General features: G+C 55.8%; 1 protein-coding gene across 1 annotated transcript; it reads right to left on the bottom strand.

The window, feature by feature from the left end:
• Positions 1–1,713: 1,713 nt before the first annotated feature.
• PTK7 (protein tyrosine kinase 7 (inactive)) lies at positions 1,714–23,038 on the bottom strand. The gene is made up of 20 exons (XM_074162588.1): positions 22,939–23,038; positions 17,006–17,299; positions 15,994–16,096; positions 15,302–15,492; positions 14,361–14,508; positions 13,234–13,364; positions 12,694–12,960; positions 12,333–12,466; positions 11,776–11,911; positions 11,521–11,640; positions 11,199–11,348; positions 10,789–10,939; positions 10,309–10,436; positions 9,808–10,011; positions 5,589–5,744; positions 5,173–5,405; positions 4,088–4,168; positions 3,856–4,007; positions 3,599–3,777; positions 1,714–2,637 (listed from the first exon to the last, which is right to left on the bottom strand). Exons 1-20 carry the CDS (start codon positions 23,036–23,038, stop codon positions 2,477–2,479), a joined length of 3,219 nt encoding a protein of 1,072 aa, XP_074018689.1. The 3' UTR covers positions 1,714–2,476.
• Positions 23,039–23,611: the final 573 nt, after the last annotated feature.

The raw sequence follows: 23,611 nt of genomic DNA, 5'->3' as shown, positions 1-23,611 counted from the left end.
TAGCTTGGGGAGATTCCACAGCTTCCAGCTCTAAGACACATCACAAGCGTCGGGACAGGGACAAACACTTTTGATGACTCTGCTCTATAGCCAGCAAACTTGCTTGCATCCAGACAGGCCCAGCTGACCCCATTCCCAATCTCTGGACCAAACCTGAGCTCAGAGCCAGCTAGCATGTTCCAAGAAATGAGCCGCCTTCACCCTCCAGAATCTCCATGGCTTCCCTGGGTAGCAGAGGTGGGAAGGGCATCCTGGACATTTCTGGGCCATCCTTGCTTAGAGCAGGGCCAACCAGATTGGGTTGTTCAGGGCTTATCCGGGCCAGGGTTGAGTATCTGTGACAATGGGGATCCCACAGCTTCTCTGGGACCGTCTCAGACCTTTACCACCCTCGGGGGGAAGCATTTTTCCTAATATCCAAGTATGAATTTCCATGGTGCATCTTGTGCCCACCGCCTCAAGTGCAGCCCCACCAGGCCTCCTGGAAGAACTCAGATCTTTCTTGTATATCATCTGCTCACCCCTCCTTCCCCAAGAAGAGACTGCTAGGACCCTGCCCAGGGCCACTGGCACAGGGGAGAGGGCTGCAGCCCACGCGTGACAGCAGGATTCCCCACAGTATCCCCATCCAGGGCTGGCCCTTGCTAGCTCCTCAGTCCTGGAAGAATCACAGAATCATAGAACGGTTAGAGTTGGAAGGGACCTTAAAGATCATCGAGTTCCAACCCCCCTGCCATGGGCAGGGACACCTCCACTAGAGCAGGTTGCTCAAAGCCCCATCCAGCCTGGCCTTGAACACCTCCACGGATGGGGCATCCACAGCTTCCCTGGGCAACCTGTTCCAGTGCCTCACCACCCTCACAGGAAAGAATTTCCTCATAAGATCTAATCTAAATCTCCCCTCTTCCAATTTAAAACCATTACCCCTTGTCCTGTCACTACACTTCCTGACAAAGAGTCCCTCTCCGGCTCTCCTGTAGGCTCCCTTCAGATATTGGAAGGCTGCTCTGAGGTCTCCCCGGAGCCTTCTCTTCTCCAGGCTGAGAAGCAGCAGCTGAAGTTTGCCCTGTGAAAACATGACCTGGTGCTGGCCACAAAGCCACCCCAGGCCACGGGGGTGGGTGCACAAACCAAATTATAAAGGAGAAAAGTTGCTATGAAAGGTTGGCTACCTGAACTGGGAGGGAATGCTCCCTCCCAGTTCAGGTAGCCAACCTTTCACAGAATGACACAGGATCACAGAATGATACGGGGTTGGAAGGGACCTCTGGAGATCATCTAGTCCAACCCCCCTGACAAAGCAGGTCCACCCAGAGCAGGTTGCACAGGAACGTGTCTAGGTGGGGTCTGAATGTCTCCAGAGAAGGAGACTCCACCACCTCTCTGGGCAGCCTCTTCCAGGGCTCTGCCACTGGAATAAGCGCCTGCTTGCAGAGAGCCTGAGAGGGACATTTTCTCTTGACATACATGTCCCTTTTGGAGACCAACCCATGACTGCCCAGAGAGACAGTAAGCGCTGAGGGAAAGTGCTCCCTCAGGGCACGGCAGGCTTGGACCAGCCTCTCAGATCCAGCTGGAAAGGTGGCAAAAGGGTTAAACACAGAGAGACAGATTCCTGAGGAACCAGCCCCCAACCCTGCCCAAGAACCATGTGGAGAAAAACAGTGAAATCTGACAGCAGCGTCTTACAAAGACCAAAAAAACACAAACAACAACAACAAAAAAAAGCCTTCTTTATTGAGAGCAGCACATTAAAAACCCAACAAAACCCAACCCTTCTTGGCTGCGGTACCCTCCGCTCAAGCAAACAAACTAACCCACTCTAGGCTGCATTCCAGTAACAGAAATACTATGGTAGGGAGGAGGAGTCAGCGCTCTGGAAGAGGAAGAGGGAGAGGGGGCGCTGCCCAGAGTCGTACAAAAAACCAAACAAACAAAAAAAAAATTAAAATAATAATAATAAAAAAAAAGAAATAGGCACAGGGTAGGTAGTGAGCTCCTTCATATGCCAGGCACTTTGTGTTCCTGCTGGCTGGCCTGTACCCGTGGGGGCGCGGGGGGGAGGCAGGCATGCCTAGCACAGAGGGATGGACGGACAGACGGATGGACGGAGAGAGAGGCCGGGCCAGGCCGGCAGATATGCACATGGCGAGCGGGGATGGAGAGCCTGGTGAGGGGGAGCTGCTCTCCATCCATGCCAGCAACCCAAGGGGGCCGGGGCTGGGCAGGTGGAGAGCAAGAGGCAGCAAGGGCTGTCTTTTGGGACCCGTGGAGAGGGGTTGGGGGGGGGTGTGTGTGTGGGGTGTGGGGGTACGCTGGCTTGTGCTTTGAGTCCAGCAGCTGCTGGTGCCGAGCTGCTCGCTGGCGCACGGAGGTCGGGCTCTGCAAGGGGGCCGCAGGAGTGCCAAGGGCTCCCCAGGCACCTACAGACCCCTGTCCACCCTGCCGCGTCCTTCCCCAGCAAGGGCTGGGATGCTCAGGCTTTGCTGTCAGCTGGGCTGTCCCCGAGGGCGGTGGCGAGCTCGCTGAAGGAGGGTCGATCCTTAGGGCTGGGGGCCCAGCAGCGCTGCATCAGCTTGGCGAGGCGGGAAGGACAGCCCTCGGGCTGTGGGAGCTTTGTCTTTCCTGACTGCAGACCTGGTGTGAAAGCAAAGCCCAAAGGGATGTTGAGAAGAGGTGTGATCCCCTCCGTGGGGTGCAAGGAGGGCAGCATCTCTCCATGTGAGCTGGAACAGCCTCCCCAAGCCAGACCAGCAGAGTGTCAAGAGGCGGGGAATCACGGAATTGTCGGAGTTGGAAGGGACCTCTAGAGATCATCTAGCCCAACTCCCCTGCTAAAGCAGGATTGCCCAGAGCACATCACTCAGGACTGCATCCAGGCGGGTCTTGAAGATCTCCAGAGAAGGGGACTCCACCACCTCCCTGGGCAGCCTGTTCCAGGGCTCTGGCACCCTCACCGGAAAGAAGTTCTTCCTCATATTTAAATAGAACTTCCCATGTTCCAGCTTGTGCCCGTTGCCCCTCGTCCTGTCACTGGAAACCACTGAAAAGAGTCCAGCTCCATCCTCCTTCAACCCACCCTTTAGGTACTTGTAAACATAGATAAGGTCTCCCCTCAGCCTTCTCTTCTCCAGGCTAAAGAGTCCCAGCTCTCTCAGCCTTTCTTCATAAGGGAGATGATGCTCCAGGCCCTCCATCATCTTAGTTGCCCTACCTTGGACTCTCTCCAGTAGTTCCCTGTCTCTCTTGAACTGGGGAGCCCAGAACTGGACACAGTATTCCAGCTGTGGCCTCACCAGTGCAGAGCAGAGGGGGAGAATGACCTCCCTCGACCTACTAGCCACACTCTTCCCTATGCAGCCCAGGATTCCGTTGGCCCTCTTGGCAACAAGGGCACATTGCTGGCTCATGGGAAGTTTGCTATCCACCAGGACTCCCAGATCCTTCTCCTCAGTAGTGCTTTCCAGCAGGTCCATCCCTAACCTATATTGGTAACTGGAACATCACACAGCCCAGCTGGCCCCCTCTACCACAAGAAAAGGAAGTCGGCTACAATGCAGGCTACAACGCCAGGGACAGCACAAGGTACTCCACATACCTGCTAGGACCTCATCATCTGCCAGTGGAGTGTAGGGCATCTCCCCATGCGTGAAGACCTCCCACATGAGCACCCCAAAGGACCACACATCTGACTTAGTGGAGAACTCGTCCTCCAGCACAGCTTCAGGTGGCATCCAGCGCAGCGGGATCCAGGCCTGGCGGAAGTGGTAGTACTCGCTGCAGGCAGGACAGGCAGGCAATGAGACTGGTGCCATCCCCATCCCCTCCCGTTCCCCTGCCAGGCTCCCAGTTGACCTGTTGTACACGTCCTTGCTGAGGCTCAGGGATGAGACCTTGACCTGCCGCTGGGCACTGACCAGGCAGTTCCTGGCTGCCAAGTCCCGGTGCACAAACCTGCCGTTGGAGAGATGCTCCATGCCCAGGGCCACCTGTGTGCAGAGAGACACCTGACCCCAGAGAGATGTCAGTACTGGCTGCTCTCCTCAGGGTCCCCAGCCCCACAGCACTTCCAAAGCTGCACTATCACCTTATGTTTGGTAGTGAGAGGCTGCGGCTTCAGAGACTCATCTTTGCTCTTGGAGATCCTCAGGAACTGCTTCAGGTCCCCCTGGGAGACAGATAGCAACTCAGAGGCAGCACCTCTCCACGCTGCCAGGCACATCAGTCCCTGCAGTGCTCGGATCTGGCAGGCCCATGGGAGCCAGCCCCACGGATCCTTATCTCCTGGGACATAGTCCTTGCCCGTCCTCCTGGTCCCTGCTCTGTAGGGCAAGCCAGTATCTCACTTCTGGGCCTCAACTGGGTAAGATCAGGGCAAGCAGGCCTAATGTTTCCAGGAGGTTTTTCATGCCCCAAATTGATTTCTCTCCCATGAACTCCAGACTCCTCACAGCAGCCCTTAGCATCGACAGCCATTCCGCAGTACTGAATCCCACAGCTTAACTTACTCAGCTGAGTCACGGAATCACAGAATTGTCAGAGTTGGAAGGGACCTCTAGAGATCATCTAGTCCAACTCCCCTGCTAAAGCAGGGTTCCCCAGAGCACATCACTCAGGACTGCATCCAGGCGGGTCTTGAAGATCTCCAGAGAAGGGGACTCCACCACCTCCCTGGGCAGCCTGTTCCAGGGCTCTGGCACCCTCACCGGAAAGAAGTTCTTCCTCATATTTAAATAGAACTTCCCATGTTCCAGCTTGTGCCCGTTGCCCCTCGTCCTGTCACTGGAAACCACTGAAAACAGTCCAGCTCCATCCTCCTTCAACCCACCCTTTAGGTACTTGTAAACATAGATAAGGTCTCCCCTCAGCCTTCTCTTCTCCAGGCTAAAGAGCCCCAGCTCTTTGAGCCTTTCCTCTTAAGGCAGATGCTCTGGACATAAACCAGAAATCAGGAGGATGTGGAAGACAACAAAGTCACCTCTAGGTCTTGTAGGAAACCCTCATTCCCCTCGAGACCGCTCCACATGTTGGGAACCAGGTAAGCTCAGCCTGCTCTCCCTATACCTTGCTTGCCCTGTGCTACCAGCCTGGACCATGTCACACCTGCAGGCCCCCTGCCCATTGTCCATCCCTCCTCCTCCTCACTGCGGGCACTACTGGCAGGGCCCTTACCAAGTCCACATACTCCAGGACCATGTAGTGCGGCTCTGCCTCGCGGCACAGCCCCAGCAGCCGCACCACGTTGGAGTGGTTCAGCTTGCCAAACATCTCTGCCTCTCGACGGAAGTCCAGCTGCAGCTGCTCATCCCTCGTCTGCAGGCTCTTCACCAGCACCAGGGCTTCACCCTCACCATCCTCTGCACCTTTGGCCTTGGCCAGGAACACTTCACCAAACTCCCCCCTGCCTGGAAGCGTAGGGCAGCACATGGGAAGACAGCACACGTTAGGACAGCGTATGTATTTGACAGCCCAGTGGCTGCAGGGCCCTCCGTACCCCAGCACATCCAGTTTTCCACCTAGGACGTGCTGGGGTTTCGGCCACAGGTTTCCTGCTGGAGTGGGGTCAGGGCCAGGGTGGCCGAGCATACCCAGGGTTGTGATTGTCTGCAGGTTGGAACGTGGAAAGTGCATCTTGTCAGCAGCACTGTGCCGCTTGCTGGCCCCAGAGCTGCTGCCCAGGTTGGTCAAGGCCACTTCTTCCTGGATCTCTGCTGTCATCTGCCCATTCTGCAGCAGAGCACCACCTGCAAGGGAAGTACAAATGCCTTCAGCATCTTGCTGGGCTGCGTGGAGAATGTCATGCTGGGGATCGGCCCCCTTCTGTGGCTGACAGTCCAAGCACCCCACAGCTGGCTCCAAGAAGCCCAGTTTGATGTCTAGTCCCAGGCAACACAGCGGCCTCTACATGGTCATTCCCTCTGGGCTCACGTCTGGGCTCGTGTCAAGCCCCACAGCCACCCTTGAAATCAGATGCTGAGCAATGGCTTTGGTCCCAGAGCCAACCAGCTCCATCTGGCCTTGTCCATCCCATACCACTCAGACATCCCAAAGGGGTGGTGGCTACATCCGAACTACCATTGACGAAACTCTGCAGAACGGCAGCAGGAGACTGGATGTGTGAGGCAGAGACAGAGCCAGAGAGGACCCTGCTTGCTATAAACCGGAGTCTCTTGATGCCCAAGAGACTCTCAAGTCTATCCAACATCGGCTGCTGCAGCCTGACCCCCCTGCTCCTGCCCACTTCCCAGCCAGCCAGCAATGCTCATGCCCTTGGTAATCCTGAACCCGTCAGACCAGATCAGCCTGGAGTTTTCCTTTACTGCCTGGGTTAAAGCAGTGCTGGGAAGCACCGTCCCCGCAACCAACCCCAGCAAGCTTTCTGCTCAGGAACCCCGCTAGAAATTTCCCCGGCGCAAACAGAAGCCAGTGAACAGGACAAAACATTACTGCCTTAAGAAAGTAGAGAACCCTGCATTTTACAGGCAGCTTGTGGGAGAAAGAGTGTATAGATAGCTGTATAGACAGGAAACCTTCATTTTGAATGCATTTACTGCTTGGATGAGACCTGGCACCAGGAAGCAGTACTTTCCATTAGCTGAAGGCAGGAGTCGGAACGTACAGCGGGGCACAGCACCGAGCTAAGGTGGCTAACGTATGTGCAGCACCACCTGGCCTTACCGTGCACGCTCCATCTCAGCTCGCCTAGGAGCAAGCATTAAGGAAACACCTGGCCACGCAAAAGGATTTAATCACAAAATTAAGGCTTGACCCAACGTGAGGTAACTCCACCAGGAATCCCACTGCCCATAATTTCCACCAAGGGGTGGATTGTACAACAGCGTGTGTACATGCACGCTTACAACGCATGCACACAAGAGAGGTACCAGCCCACCAGCACATCCTGAGCAGGTCTGGCCACGGTGACAGGGACCGTGGCTTTGTAACAGGTAGGCTTGGAGCTGTGAAGTCTGAGACATTAAGTCTTAAGATGACTTAAAAGCCACGGCCACTGACAGCTATCCTCTCTCACACGCTGGAGTAACACTTGCAGAAGACCATAGCAAAAAACACCGTCTACCCTTTAAATCAAAGCTCAATACCAGCTACTTACACTCTCCCTGGTTTTATGCTAATTATTAGCAAGACTGTTTGACCCTGTGCTGTCCGCACTCATGACTGATAGCTTCTCAAGACTACAAGCTTGAAGCCAAGAGGATGATACAAGACGACCGCTGCAACTGTGCCAAGAAAATACCGAAGGCTGCAGAGTGAGTACGCTGCCACTGAGAGACAGCACCAGCAGGCAGCAACGACACTTCTTGAGAACAGGCATTGCCACGTTTCACAGAGCTTTGACAAGACAGTCAAGAACAAAGAGACGGCAAAAATTAAACTTCTTTTTGATTCATGTATCCAGCAGTCCAGAGGGGAACCAGGTGCAGAGGAGCTGCCTGCTTTGCCCACCTGCCTGCAACACCTGAGCATCTCCTGGAGAAAGAGATATGGCCATGCTGCCCTGGAGAAATTAGCACAGACCAACACGTAAATCAAATGCTCCCCTCATTCTCCACAGTCATTAACCTCCTAAAATGCTATGTCTGTGTTCACCCAAACAAAGCAGCACAGTCAGACAGAGGGACACTGAGAGCAAGCACCCTTGTTACAGAGGATGTGGCACACCAAGGACGTGACCTTGGAAGGTGACTGACTTGTTAGGAGTGCATTGATCCACAGGAAATCCATAGGAAGGATCCACTGCAAATCCACAGGAAGGTCAAATCTGGCTGGATCCTGAGGGCACTGGAAAAGTCAGCTGGTGGTCAGCCAGGGAGTACTTGTCATCAGGTAGGTTCTGAGATACTTCAGGTCACCCAGCTAAAGAGGGACCCCATCAAAAGGAGGAAAAGAGCCAAATCTTTGAAGACCATGGTGAAGGGGGTGACTCCACTGGAGCTGACAGCAAACACAAACCACTTCTCCAGAGAGGCTATGGAAGTACCAAAAAGGAACGCAGACATCTGGGCAGCTGGGTCTGCTTGTAGCAGTGAGGATGCATCTCTCTGACAGCTAAACTGGTTCCAAATGAAGGGGATAGGAAGAGGCAAACTCTGGCAGAATAAAAAGAAAAATATAATAAAGATAGGCCAAAATAAAAATCCGAGACTACCTCAAAAGGAAAAATAAAAGAAATCCTTTCCCAGGAAGAGGATGCTGGCCAGAGCCTGTTGGCACAGGTGAGCTGCCTGCAACTTGTCCACAGGAAGAGCTCACAGCGGTGACAGCAGCAGAGCACAAAGCTGCGGAGAGGCTCCTGCATCCCTGCTCCCAGGAGGTTCCCCACAGCCAGACTTCCCTTCTGGCTCTGTTCAAAGTACCAATACAAGAGGAAAAACTGGAGACAAACCCAGCAGCGATGTTTTGCAGCACCTCACAGCAGCCCTGCCGTGATGAGGACGTGGCTGCGGGCTAGAGAACTGAGAGGGAGAAGCGCGATGTCTGCGTTTACAGCGGCGTGGGGAGAGACACCGGGAATTAAAAAGGCAGCAAACTCAACTGCATCCCATCACTTACAAGTCCTCACCGGTATCAGTGATGCAAGAACAACCATGACATTAGGAGAAAGAGCTGAAACAGCTTTTGGAAATGCAAATGATGCCGCAGAGATGTCTTGGGTTCACTGAAGGAGTCACGTAGCTCATGCACAGTGGAGACCCGGTTTGCAGGGATTCTGCAGGGTCTCACGGAAACAGCTGTTAAAAAGCAGTTCAGCTGCCACAGGACAGGATGGAACACCCTCCAGTGGACACACAGAAGGTAGGAACTAGGGTAGTACAATATGCTGCCCACGTGGAAGGGGTGCTGCTGGTAGCTGTTTGCCAAAGCCACCAATTTAGCTAGCGGCAAAGGTACAGGCCAGCTGTGGCCAGCTGCAGAGGGACACTGAGCGCTGGGAGGTGCAGCCAGCGATACAACATGATGCCTGGGGAAAGTAACCCCGACGTCCGACCCACAGGGGTGGGCTCAGCCCTGAGCTGCCTGCTCCTTCTCCAGAGCTAGCTCTGTGGACGGGGAAGTGAATCAACTGGCACAGCTGGTAGCAGGACACAACACGGCTGTATCACCCCGCAAAGCTGGACGCACCAAGCCCTGTCTGGGGCTCCTCGTCTCAGAAAGGCGATAGTGCAACCAGAAAAGGCACTTGCAGCAACAATCAGACATAGAGAAGAGCTATGTGTTCCAGTGCAGAGCTGGTAGGCGACAAGCTTGAAAAGCAACAAGAGAGTTTTTAGATAACCTGTTATGCTCCAGAAATCCTTGTTGGAGAATGCTGTAGATGCTCAAATCTTAAATGGGTTTCAGAGATAACAGGGTGAGTTCACAGCAGAGTTCAGGGCTGTTCAGTGAAAAGTCTTCCCTCCGGCACCAGGAGCTGCTGAACTGTGATTTGAACAAGCCGGCAGAGTACTACTGTTTCATTACATTGCAATAGGGATATTCCCCTCCCCTTGGCAAAGGGTGTATGTGATGCCGTGCACATGGCATCCTGCTGGAAAGCAGGAGTGATACATAACTCAGCAGACAGAGATGGCCACAACGTGGGGCTGGGATGGAGGTTTCACACTGACTTGCCTATTTCTCACCTGGCGGCAGCAGGTCTCTGCCACCAGCCACCGCCAAAACCAAGAGTAAGACACTCCAAGGGCAAGGCGTTCCCTGTTCCCTGGGAGCTCCCTGCCCTTCAGCCCCTCCAGCCCAGGGGTAAGGTGCTGGCAGTGAAGCCCCCACCCCCAGGGGTGCCAGCCTCACCATTCAGACACTCCATTTCAGGCTCCTCGCCCTCCGGGTGCTTCTTCAGCCTCTTGGCTTTTCTCCGCTTCTTACAGTAGAACATCAGCCCCAGCACGATAATAATGTAGGCAACAGCTGCCCCCACTGAAAGCCCAATGGTCTGGATCATCTTGTAGGGCGTGTGGCTGCCAGGTCCCTCATCCTCTTCTACTGCTGGCTTGTCTGTGGGGCAGAGAGCATCAAATTCATGAAGGTGTGGAGGGATTTCCCAAATCCTGCTGAGAAACGTGCTGAAGGGATGAGAGAAGCCCTCCCTGCTGCTGTGGCCACCTCCTCGTCCAGCCACAGAATGCTGGGCACAGCCCGCAGCACACTGCGCTGCATCCCAGCAGGGATGCCGCTGGGAGTCCCTGGCAGGCACGACCTGACACGCAGCACCCACTGGTGGGACCAGAAGCAGGGCCTAGAGCTGCCAGGGATACCAGAAGGCCACGTCCCAATGTTGGGCGCCTCCCTTACCTACGACGTATAGGAAGGCCTCGCGGTGCTTGATGTTGCAGCTGTTGCCGGCGATACAGGTATATTTTCCAGAGTCCTCGGTGGTGACGTCGTAAATCACCAGGGAGCCATTGGGCATGATCTGAATCCTGAAACCACACAGAGCCCTTTGCAAGCACCAGAGGGCAGAGGCAGGCTTGGGGCACCTGCAGCCCCATCTCCCCAGGATGCCTCAGCCCCACGTCCCCAGCGCAATCATCTTGAATCTCAGGCTGTGCAACGCTCAAGAACATACGGTTGTGGCTCTACCGCAACTTGGAGGGCTGTGGCAGAAAGGGTAACCCTGGGGCCAGGACAGTCCAGGCCCTGGGACACGGAGACAACTGACTGTGCGCCCACCACACTGGGAACCCTAGACTGCACCACTGGCACCCGCACGCTGGGTGGGCATGGGGAGCACCATGCTGCACCACGTTTCAGTTTGGAATGGAGGCTGTGTACCTGGGCAGGAGCTTGCCGGGATCCAAAATCTTGTCCTTCCCTTTCCACTGGATGTGCGGCACGGGGTCCCCCTCTGCCTGGCACTGGAACATGGCTGTGTGCCCCTGGTACACCGTCGTGGGCTCTGGCTCTAGCTTGAAGGTGACGTAAACTGGAGGCACAGAGGCCGACACAAACGCTGTCAGCTCCTGGGAGTGACGCTGAGCTCCCATGGGGGTCCCAGCACTGGCACAGCGGCACATGCCCTCTTGGGCTGTATGCAAAGCACTGACAAACCAGACACTCAAGTGCCATGGGGAAGAGCTCTGGGTCAGGCCAGACATGGCTTTCTCTGCAGGGGCACGCCAGCTGGGACCACACCGCAAGGCCAGCACAGCAGGAAACCCACCTGGCTGCCGCAGAGCCCTCACCTGCTACCACAAGCTGCACGGTGGCACGGATCTCGCCCTGCGGGGTGTTGGAGGCGATGCACGTGTAGTTCCCTGAGTCGCTCCTGCTCACCTTGTGGAAGGACAAGATGCCGGCGTTGTGGCTGACGTGGGACGGCAGGCTGCTCCCATCTGCAGGACGCAAGAAGAGGGATGCAGCAGTCATTGCATGAAGCACTTTGCCACGGGGTGGCTTCCCAGGCAGCTGCAGCACCGCTGCTTCACCCACGTTGGAGGTGGGCCAGCGTGAAACTCCTGGGGCCCCAGGCCAGAAAGAGACATAGTGCATCCAAGACCCCCTTACCTGTTTTAGTCCACTGGATGGTGGGTTTTTCCCGGCCAGTGGCTGAGCAGGACACTGTAACCTCCTTATCAAACTCCATGCACTGCAGTGGCTGGGGCGGGGGGGTGAACTTCAGCTTCTCTGCAAGAGACAGATGTGCTGTTAGGGTCGCCCCCCCAGCCACTGGAGGCACTGGAGCTGGGGGTATCATGCCTGCACCCTGCCAGGCAAAAGAGGTCCCCACAAGGGGAGGGTGTGGAATGCTCGTCAGCGTACCTAGCACGTGCACCCGTGCATATCCCTCGATGCTGCCTGCCGGCGTGCTGCTCACGCACTTGTACATGGTCCCATCGTATACCTCCACGTTGTTGATGCGCAGCGTCCCGTTCTCAGAGATCTCAAACCGTGAGTCCTGCCCAGAAGGAGGGAGGGAGGGGGCAGAAACAACACTGTCACCAGCGCCCTGGGCTCAGACCTTGTTTGTAGCACTCCTGATGCTCCACGCGCCCACATCATGCCTCAGATAGACACAGCCCCGCTGAGACCCACATGGAGAACTGAGACCAGCTGCAGTGACATCTCTCGGAGGGACATCTCTCTTGTCACTGCCCCCCAAAGCACAGGGCTGGCTGCCAGCCAGGTGGCTAGAGACAGCAAGGTGCGCACCCATACACCAGTAGGATGGAGATGGTGCCAGGAACGTGGCCTGAATGGGGGTGACAGGGATGCTTGGCCTAAGAGCAAGGCAAGAAACAGCAGCAGCAGAGCAAGGAGCTGAGCAGGTGGCCAGCAGAAGTGCCCATGAGTGGCAGGAGCTTGCCCCATTGCCTTACCTCAGAGATGGAGACGCCGTTGCGGTACCAGGTGACGGTGGGTTTCAGGGAGGCCTTGCTGAGGCAGTGCAGGTATCCCGGCTTGCTCTCCTCCAGCTGGCTGTCCTTGGGCATCTCCACCCACTTGGGTACCGCTGGGCACAGAGGCAAGGGGTTACAGATGGCCGCTCGCCACTCCTCTGGCCAGCACCAGTGCGGCCCAGCCAGGCAGTGTGCAGCCAGCCATGGGGCCCTGTAGCCCAGCCATGAGAGATGTGCTTCTCTGTACCAGTGAGGTGATGTTCCATCCCACCCCAGCTCATCCCAACGCCCTTATCCAGCCCCTTTCTCTGCCCCCAGCCCCTCTTGGAAAGCTGCCTACTAGCCACAGTGATGCTCAGCTCCTGTTTCTTCTCTCCAGCCTTGTTGGCAGCATGGCATGTGTAGGTCCCTGCGTCCATCTCAGTTATACTGGTGAAAACAAGATGCTCTGCCTCTTGGTGCACCCGGCCAGCAGTGGGAACTCGTTCCTGGTTTCTCTCCCACCAGACCTGGGGCGTGGGTACGCCTCGCGGGGCAGTGCAGGCCACACGGTGCCCCTGGTTCGCTGTCAACACCTTCGGGGAGAAGGGTGCCATTTCTTCGATCTCTGAGAGGAGCAATAGACAGCAGGGCTCAAACAGGGCAGGAATGTGTAAGTCAACCCACCAGCATCATTATCCCCACGGGAGGCACCAGCCAAGGGAGAGAGCACACAAGCTGTATTTGCTCCCCTCATCTAGGCAGCAAGGATGGACCATTTCACAGATAAACCGAGCAGTTCTCCATCTACTGACCCATCACTGTATTGCCACGTAGCTCCAGAGTGACGCTGCAACTCTGGAACCCACTGCCCACCCTGCCACCAGCCCCAGGACCTCACCTGCAAGCCGCAGAGTCGCCTTCAGCACAAGAGTTTTCCCCCTCTGACCATGTCCAACGCACTTATAGACACCGGCGCTGCGAGCTCTCACCTGGGTGATCAGCAGGGAGCCGTTGGCGAACACGGTGGTCCTGGGCACACAGGGAGAGTCAAGGCTCAGTGACCATCTCTGCAGGACGTGGACCAGAGCCACAGCCCCATGATGTCCTACATGAGCCCATGGAACCAAGAGGGAGACTTTGTGCGGCGTCAAAGCTTCCCAGCGCAGGGGGAGCAGCACACACAAACAAGGACATGGTGGGACATATGCTTCATGGAGGAAATGAGCTAATAGAAATCTCTTTCTTGGAGAAGAGCTAGTTCCCACTGAAAGATGCATCACCAAACCGGGCCAGCTTCTGAAAGCTGACACAGCCAGGAAAGGGGGTAGGTGGCACAAGGTGGCGCCCAGGAGCTGCCAGTCCACTGGGCATCTGGCACCCAGACAGCACTGCTTGCCTTGCACAGTTTGGCATCCCGGGCTCCAGGATCACAATTCCATGGGCAGCCTGTGCTGGGAGGTGTCCCCAGCCCTGGAGATTGCCACATGCATAGGTGTCTGGGGCTCAGAAACGTTCCTGGCTCTGGGGAACACCACGCGCTGGCATCTGGAGGTGCAAGACAGCCATGCACAGTGATTGCTGTGCAGATGTTGGGGGCTGGGAGGTGTCCCTGAGTCTGGGGATCACCATCTGTGGGCATCTGGTACTGGGAGATGTCCCTGACTCTGGAAATCATCCTAAGTGGGTGTCTGGGGACACCATGAAATTGCCATATGCAGACATCTGGGGCTGGGAGATATCCCCAACTCTAAGGATCATCACACGTGGGCATCTAGGACTGGCAACCCCCACAGACTCATTTGAGGACAAACAGCTTCCTGCGTCCTCTGCAGATAAAGGCTGTGCAAAAGTACCAACACCCTTCTAAACCCAAACCAGCCAAGCTGAGAAACCAATCCCAACGGCCAGCCTGATGCTTAACGCTTGCCCTTGGGCACGGCTAGGGTCTGGCCTCTCTCTGTTGCTTCTGGAACACGGTGCTCCCTCTCCTCCCAGCCCTGCCCGTATCACTGGGGTCCCTATTACTTGGATCTGTTGGTGATGGGGCTGTCTTCAAATAGCCACTCCTGCGTGGGAGGGGGCACGGCTGCAAACTGGCAGTCAAACATGGCCTCTTCGTTCTTGGTCACGATGAGGTCCTGCGGGACGATCACCGCCTGAGGAAAGCTCTCGTCTGAAATGCCAGAGACCACAGGAGGGTAAGATGAGCAGAGCGGCTTGTGGTGCCCATTCACCAGTGCTCTGGGGGGCACTCAAAAAAGAAAGAGCCGGGTGCACGCTGCGAGCCCGAAGGAGGCAGACATGCCAGCGCGGCTGTAGTTACGCAGCCAGAGCCCAGCACTGCTCTGGGGAAAGCCCCTTCTGCTTCCAGCAAGTCCCCAAGCACCCTGGGCTCCTAGCAAACAGATCAAACCTGTCACTGGACTGCAAATTCCCTTGCCCAGTTCCAAATACCTCTCTAAGGTCAACATCTCCTGCCTGCCCCGAGCCTTGTCTCCAAAGGCCAACGGGGCGTCTCACTCAGAATCACAGAATCTTCACAGTTGGAAGGGACCTTTGAGATCATCGAGTCCAACCATACTCATGTGGCACTGTGGTGGCACTGGCATTAGGAAAACCTACAGCTTCCAGGGTCCAAACCTCGTTGAAGGAGGGAGGACCCTGGTGCACCAGTACCAGAGACTACAGCCGTCCCGGTTTGTAGTCTCCAGACTACTGTAGACTACCAGACCTGCTCCGGAGAGATGCACGGGCAAATAAACACCTGCAGACAGGGCAGGGTTCAAACCCGGCCGGGTGTGTCAGGCCTGAGGCTTTGTGTGGCCGGAGGCTTCAGACAAAGAAAGTCACACCAGCCTGACACTTCCCCTGCAGCCCCGGCTCCCGCCCCGCACCAGCGGGGAGGCTGTTAGCAGAGCAGTAAAACAGCCCAGTCCCCAGTCCCCAGAGGCTGGGACACGACTTACCGATGATATTCAGCGTGAAGTTGTTCTGGCTGCAGACGAAGCCGACGGCACTGCGGGCACAGCAGTAGTAGAGGCCGTTGTCGTCAGGGCTGGCGCTCTGCAGGGTCAGCGTTCTCTCCTTGTTGCTGACAGAATAGGTGCTGCGGCTGTCAGGGAGGGGGGAACCATCCCGAAACCACTGCCACGTGGGGCTGCAAGACAGGAGGAGGGGGTGACCGGGTGTGGGACACCGGCAGGGCTCCCCAGAGAGCACGTGTGTGTGTGTGTGTGTGTGTGTGTGTGTGTGTGTAGGAGACAGCCCAGAGATGGCCCCTTTCCCTGGCTCTCCGTCCCCGCTGCTGGCCCCGACACAGACACGAAGCCATGAGACATGCAGCCAAGTGGACGGGACATGACTGGGAAGCAACGGAGAGTGACCGCAGCACACCAAGCAGCTCAGCGACTGGGCTGTGACAGCCCGTCCTTACTGTGCTCCTCGCTACGCGGCCCTGAGGAAGCCGTTTGCCTTCTCCCCCGGTGCTCAGCCACAGGCTCAATCCTGCCTTTCGCCTTCCCTAGACTCTACTGAATCCTCGCAGGAGAGAGGAGAGAGAGAGACAGAGAGAGAGAGGGGGGAAGAGCACGCAGCGAAGGCGCCGGGGGGCGGGGGGGACCCCTGGCAGGGTCCGCTCCTCGGGGGAGGCAGCCCTTACCGCGGGTGGCCGTCGATGTGACACCGCAGCACCACTGTGGAGGAGGGCTGGATCTCAGCTACGCTGGCCGGCTGCTTCAGCACCACACTGCCTGTCTCAATCCCTGTGGGGTCAAAGAATATCAACACAGCCGGCCCTCCGAACCCACAGAGCCCAGGTGGATGCCGACTCAGTAATAACCGGGGCAGGCAGCAAGGGCATGAGCACGGTTAGAGACACGTAAGCCCTCAAGCCAGCCTGGAGTAAAGGGATACCCGCCCTGCAAATGTCCCGCTTTTGCCCTGCATAGCTGTTCTCCGAGGGGTACGAGGGGCTCTGAAAGGACCTGCAGTGCTCAGGACACGCTCGGTGCAGTAACATCCCCGTTTCATCTATACAAACGGGGGAAGGCAGCAAGAGAAAGCATCTCTTGACGGCCTTGGGGACATCAGAAGATACAAGTGGCTCAGAGGACAGGAAGGACATGGTAGCGGGAGAGGAATCCTACTTGCACGATTCCTGACGCCTGATCCCTTTCTGACACCCCCCCCCCCGACACGCATTAGCAGGCAGCCGGGCAAAGCTGTTTCCAGTCTCGGAATCATGGAATCACAGAATTGTCAGAGTTGGAAGGGACCTCTAGAGATCATCTAGCCCAACTCCCCTGCTAAAGCAGGATTGCCCAGAGCACATCACTCAGGACTGCATCCAGGTGGGTCTTGAAGATCTCCAGAGAAGGGGACTCCATGACCTCCCTGGGCAGCCTGTTCCAGGGCTCTGGCACCCTCACCGGAAAGAAGTTCTTCCTCATATTTAAATGGAACTTCCCATGTTCCAGCTTGTGCCCGTTGCCCCTCGTCCTATCGCTGGGAACCACTGAAAAGAGTCCGACTCCATCCTCCTTCAACCCACCCTTTAGGTACTTGTGTCTCAGGGCTCCCCCCCCCCCCACCTCAAGAGGGTGCTTTGCCCTCTCCAGGGTGGGCAGCACCAGGCTGCGGTGTGTGCCTGGCCGCCCTCGCCCCACACTCACATTTGATATTGAAAGAAGCATTGGCTGTGCGGGCCTCCTCCCCGGTCAGCAAGTTCCTCGCTACGCACTGGAAGTCCCCGGCATCCCGGTGCCGATCGACGGCAGCGAACTGGAGGTTGCTGCCTTCCTTGAAGCGCTGCTCCGTCTCCTGAACGGGGAGCCCGTTCTGCAGCCATTCAAACTCCACATCCGCCGGCTCCTGCACCTCGCAGCGGAGGATGGCTCCGCGGCCGTGCAGGGCGTCCTGGGAGTACGGCTCCTTGGTGAAGTGGATCATCGCCCGAGTCCCCACAGCTGCAGACAGAAAAAAAAAAAGGGGGGGGGCACGTTTAGAGCACGGGATGGGGAGAAGGGAGTAAGTAAGTACGTGATGTTCTCGAGGGTCTCCAGACAGCTGAAACTGCCGCGTTAGGAGAAAAACACCCCAAAGCACATCTGCCAAAAAAACAATCCCCGATGGCGGAGTTTAGGCAGATCTGTGCTCAGATTCCAGCACAGCCGCTTCAAGGCTGTCTCTCCAGCAATCACTGCGACAGGGTTGCCTGAGCTTGCCACGAGCCAAGGAGAGCCCTCTGCTCCCCGGGGCCAGGGCCATCAGGAGGGAGGCTCTGGTGACCCATTGCCAAGTGCCGCGCTTCCAGCCCTAACAGAGAGGTGTCCTGGGCAGTCAGTCACCAAAACACTGGAGAGCAAGCAGCTTCACGGGCAGTTCAGATGTTTCTCTGGGCTCCCCTTGTGCTGTTTGTTTTTTGGGACGTGTCCTAAGTCCCAGCCACTCATCAAGATTGCCCCAGAAAACACCCATAGACTCTTTCTAGGCTTTCCTCAAAGCTTCTCCCCTTGGGACCATGTCTCAAGTCTCACCTCCACATCCTTAGAAACTACCAGAAAAAATCCAGCCTGGAACAAGGATTGCCCATGGGAAGAAACACAGCAGCTGCTGGAGCACAGCACGAGAGGATGCAGCAGCGACACCCAAACCTTGTGCTGGGGACTCATCCCCCTTGCAAGGAGGAGCAGAAAGAAGAAATTGCAATGGTTGACCCCAGGGTCTGACAGCAGCTGTGGGGTGGCTCCAGAGGGCTGGAAGCATCTCTCTGGAGCGATGGAAAAACCCAAGAATCCTCCTCCACGCACTAACCCCCAGCAGAGAGAGCTCAGGGTCCAAGGGATAGAGCAGCCAGTGCTTCCCTAGGCATTGCCTGATGTGGCTGCCGAGGGACCACGCGAGCATATTCCTAAATCCGGCTGCTGCCCGGCCGCAGCCAGCCATGCAGGCGCTCTGCTCCGGTTACCAGCTGGCCGCAGAAAGGAGAGCAGACAAAGGGCAATTCAGCACACGCCGCTGGCTTGTTGGGACTCTGTTCCCAGCACCGTGCTCTGCAGGGAAAGAGGCCAAGCCAGGCAGATTTCAAGCATCTTGGACTCAGTCTCTCACGAAGGCCAATGAGAAAGCGGCCAAAATGGTGCGTTCCCACCGCTGCAAGGAAAACAGCTTCATGAAGTGGTTGCCTGGACGAGTTACATGAACAGGACCCAAGCCCAGCTGAAAGGCAGTTCCTCTTTGGAGGCTCAGCTACGTCCTCCTGACTGGTGTTTGCAGAAAAGCCTGGTAAAGGGACACAAGTTGACAGGACATCTCAGTCACCCAGTTTTGGGCCCCTTCCCGCAAAAAAGACATTGAGGGGCTGCAGCGGGTCCAGAGAAGGGCAACGGAGCTGGTGAGGGGTCTGGAGAATAAGTCCTATGAAGAGAGGCCGAGGGAGCTGGGGGTGTTCAGTCTCGAGGAGGCTGAGAGAAGACCTTCTTGCCCTCTACAGCTCCCTGAAAGGAGGGTGTAGCCAGGGGGGGTCGGTCTCTTCTCCCAAGGAACAGGCGATGGGACAAGAGGAAATGGCCTCAAGTTGCGCCGGGGGAGGTTCAGGTTGGATATTAGGAAAAATTTTTACACTGAAAGGGTTATCAAGCCTTGGAATGGGCTGCCCAGGGAAGTGGTTGAGGCACCATCCCTGGAGGTGTTCAAAAGACGGGTTGACATGGTGCTCGGAAATATGGTTTAGTGTTGGTGGGGGGTTTTTTGTGGGTTTTGTTTGTTTTGGTTTTGTTTGTTTGTTGGTTGTTTTTTTTTTTTAAGGTTGGACTAGATGGTCTTAAAGGTCCCTTCCACCCTAGGTGATTCTGTGATTCTGTAAGAGATCCTGTTCTGAAGGGCATGTTCTGAAGGGGGCATCTAGATCACTGGATTCCAGAAAGCCTCAAGAGCCCTTTCCATGCTGAAAAGCCTTTGGAACCCACTGCCTAGCAAAGCCTGTCCTGCACGCAGCCGCTCATGGGCACCCCAGTGCCAGCCACACTCTTCCAGCACAGCTGGCCTGAGCTCACGGTGACAGCGAGGCAGAGGCACAGGCGCTCATCCAGCACCCCCGCTCCCATGGATGAACCTCCAGCCTCCCAGCTCCATGCAGATGTCACCCAGGAGCAGGGGCACCTCGGGCTGTGTCTGCCAACGCTCTGTCCCCACAGTCCAGACAGAGAGAGCAACAAAGTCCTCCCATTGCAAAAACCACAGAAGCCTCTTCCCTCAAAGACACCGGGGCAGAGGAGACAGTCGTCCAGAGCCCAGAGGTCTTTCCTGCCGGCAACCTTTGCAAGATGGGACTGTGGGTTCAAGTCTAATTTTTCAGTCACCCCAGAGAAGCCACTGGGAAGGGGGCAGCAAGGAACTGGGAGGTCACAGGAACAGCAGTGCACAACAACGTACCACAGGGACTAGGACGTGGACCTCATTGCAGTCTTGACTTTCTACCTTCAGCACCCAATTGTGACACCGACCTTGGTGTGCAGACAACATCCCCAAGGGACTGTCCCCAGCCAGATTAAGTCCCATAATCCCTGAGTGGACATCATTTGTCAACTGCACTCACAGCCTGTGAGGCCACCAGAAGTAGCCACAGACTGAGCCCTGTGGCCTGAATGACAGAACTGCAGACGGTGCCCAAAGTCCTATCTCCTGGGTCTTGCATTGAGCTAAGCCCCATCAGCATGCTGTGCTCCAAGGGTCAGTGTGTCTACTGAAGTTTCTATCATCAGCTACTGCGCACCTTCCCAAAAGGTAGGAGCTATCCATCAGTCTGTGACAGTTGTCTCAAGAAAACCACAAGATGAACACATGCCCCAAGGCGACACAATGGGTGGGAACGTGTTCTTCCAGCGTTCACACATCTAGCTCCCTGCACACCAGACCTGTCTCACCAGGAGCATTCAGCAGGGCAATAACCACCCAACCCCACACAAAACCAGCTATGCACTCCATAGCACAACAGCTCCAGAGGATCAGGAGCTGAGCTCATGCCAAAACAGACTGCTGGGACAGTCAGACAGGAGCAAAGGGGAAGAGAACAGTCAAATCCACTCAGGTTTGAACCTACAGGAGCTGGGTCTGTCCTTTTCCACAGATATGCCTCAGGGCAGCAAGGCACATGTCCATCAAATGTATGGTACAAAGCACGTGCAAGGCGGCAGCGTGCACCAGGAGAGCTCCTGAGGGAGCTGGATCAGTTCTCCTCTTGGGGTCTCAGCATCCCAAAACCTTTCAGAGTCTACTATTAGTCATGCTCGTGCTGGAGTTAGTGACGAGGCACCTCCCTCTGAAGGCGTAAGATGTTAAGACGAGATATTTCAAATTCCGTGTGCTTCTAGAATTAAATTGTCGGTGTTAGCGGTATAACACCAAACAGCAGCAAAACTCCTTTCGCCCCATCAGTGCCAGCACAACTGCATTTCACTGGTCAGCCGAGAGCTTCAGCAGCCTCATCGTATGCATCCTACTCCCTCAGGATCCCCCATGACCAGGCAGGAGGACGCTGCTCTGTGAACAGGGGACATGATATAGGCTTGGCACAAGCTCCACGTGGGAAGCAGGGATTTGACAAGGTGTCAGGAAACAATGGGATCCAGCTCCCCAGTGCAGCAGGAGAAACTATTTATGTCCTTATCTTCCCTCCTGGAGAAATGGACACAACCAGTTCAGCTCAAGCGATATCCCTGTGATTAAAGTCTCATGAGCACAAGTGCCAAAGCAAACTGGAAAAATAAGTGTTAAAATGCAGTAAGAGCCATAAACTTGTGTTTTCGTTTGACAACAGCACCCAAGGTGCCACAGATGGACTTGCTGCACATGCTGGAAACCAACTGTCCCAACCACGTATCGGATTTGGGCTGCAAGGAAAGACCGGTAGCATCTAGACGCAATCTAGACTTTTTTGGGGTGGAAGACATCAGAAGCCCAGATGACACCGCTTTCCCCAGCTTAGCCATTGGAGGCTGGCAGATGAGAGAGCTCTTGCCAGCAGCTGGCGGGGAGCAAAGGCGACCCCTGCTCAGTCTGATTGGACCCCTTCACAAGAACAGCACGGTTCTGCTGCGGTTTCGTGAGCTCATCTGGGCTGGGCCACATCGCTGGGAGCTGCTGAAAGAAACAAAACGGCTCCTTCTCTTCCCTCAGCGAGAGCCACCCCGAGAAACAGCCAGCGACACCAAGTTTGTTGGAAGTCAGCTCAAGCAAACCCAAGGCAGCAGATGGGTCTCCTCTAGTAACACAGCTGGGCCAGCCACAGCCCCGCAAAGCCAGCGCCAAGCAGCAATCCCAAGTGTGTGCGCTGGCAAACACCCCCTCTCTGCATATCTATGTGACACAAGCCACCCCTGGCTGGGAGAAAAAGAAACCCTCAACACATGTTTCTGGCCTAGAAACCATTTCAACTGTGGCTACGGAAAGCTTTTCAGGAAAAGCTTCAGCCGGATTAGAGAAATGTATTTGAAACGCAGCACACTTGAAAACCCCCGGTGGGGTTTTACCCAAAGGATATTTAATTGAAATGGACAACCCTCCTGTTGAGGAAGAACTTCTTTCCGGTGAGGGTGCCAGAGCCCTGGAACAGGCTGCCCAGGGAGGTGGTGGAGTCCCCTTCCCTGGAGATCTTCAAGACCCGCCTGGATGCAGTCCTGAGTGATGTGCTCTGGGGAACCCTGCTTCAGCAGGAGAGTTGGACTAGATGATCTCTAGAAGGTCCCTTCCAACTCTGACGATTCCGTGACTCCGTGAATTGTGTAGGGAAGTCGCACTGGTACCTACAGGTCCCCAGGGTATCATTGCCACACGCCACAGAGCAAATCGTCTGCAGGGAGGGGACAGGCACCAGCAGCACACGCACGAGGACGGAGAAAAGAGGAGGCTCAGATCATATCCTGGCTCTGAGACCACACTCACAGCAAAGATCTGAAGGCAGGAACACAGGATCGTTCACGCTCTTGAGCAGGGTATCCTCCTGCTCAGAACTAATTTCATTTATTTAAGGAGGCAAATAGCAGCTTCCCAGAAAAGAAACATTCACACTGACACCTGGGCCGCCAGCTTGAATTTCTACCAAGTGTATCTCAATTCACTTTTTGGGCTTGGGATGTCCCCAGCATCCGGCCGCTGCAGCCTCCTCCAAAGGCCACAGAGGGCTGAGTGTGTGCAGAGCGTTTCGGGATGACAAATAAAACCAGCAAAGCTGCATCCAGGACAGACTCTGCGAGTAACCCTGTGAAGTTAGTCGCTGCTGCCCAAAAGCTCTGCAAGGGCGAGTTTTTGATCCTACGAGCTTGCCAAGGGAACTGGCAAGGGGACTGCAGCGCAGCCTGGGAATGGCTTTGGTTTGAGGCCGTCCTCCAGCGCTAGAAAAAGAGAGACACATCAGTGTTGCTGTTTCCATCAGCCAGAGCTGTTAAGAAAACGCACCCAAAGAGTTCTAAGAACCTGAGGGAGCCACGGCAGAGCTGGGGGCTAGCACTGGGGAACCGGGGCCAAAGTTTTGGGGGATCCCACATCTCTCTTCCCACCTGGGCAGCGCTGGGTTTGGTACATCAAACCCATGCGTCTCAGTGCTCACCTCTGAGGCTGGACGCTGTCCTCCTGCGCTGCGCCGTGGAGACAGCTGGGCAACAGGCAACGAACCTCAGGGACCTCATGAGGTGCTGGGCTTTCGTCATCACGGAGACACAGCCAGAAATTGCGTGGGGTGGCAGGACTCACCCCCGGGGGATCAGCCACCTCTAATCAGCTGTATTTAGGGCTGCAGCCAACACTGGCAGTGAAAACACCCAGGCCACCTTCTGCACCATACCAAGAGGCCTGAGAGATGGAGTCCCTGCCACGGCAGCAAGTCCAGGACAAGGGGTAATGGTTTTAAATTGGAAGAGGGGAGATTTAGATTAGATATTAGGAGGAAATTCTTTCCTGTGAGGGTGGTGAGACCCTGGAACAGGTTGCCCAGAGAAGCTGTGGATGCCCCATCCCTGGAGGTGTTCAAGGTCAGGTTGGATGGGGCTTTGAGCAACCTGCTCTAGTGGAGGTGTCCCTGCCCATGGCAGGGGGGTTGGAACTCCATGATCTTTAAGGTCCCTTCCAACTCTAACCATTCTATGATTCTATGATTCATGCTCCTCCTTCAGGCTGTAAGGGCATGGGGCAGCATTACAAGCCAGTCCTCAGCCCAAGCCAGGTTTTCTCCATCCATCGCCAAGGCTTCGGTGCCAGTCCCACAGAGCACTCGCCAGGGGACA

The sequence above is a fragment of the Numenius arquata genome, chromosome 2 (genome assembly GCF_964106895.1).
Source record: "Numenius arquata chromosome 2, bNumArq3.hap1.1, whole genome shotgun sequence".
Lineage (NCBI taxonomy): Eukaryota > Metazoa > Chordata > Aves > Charadriiformes > Scolopacidae > Numenius > Numenius arquata.
This window is presented reverse-complemented; position numbering and strand designations above follow the sequence as displayed.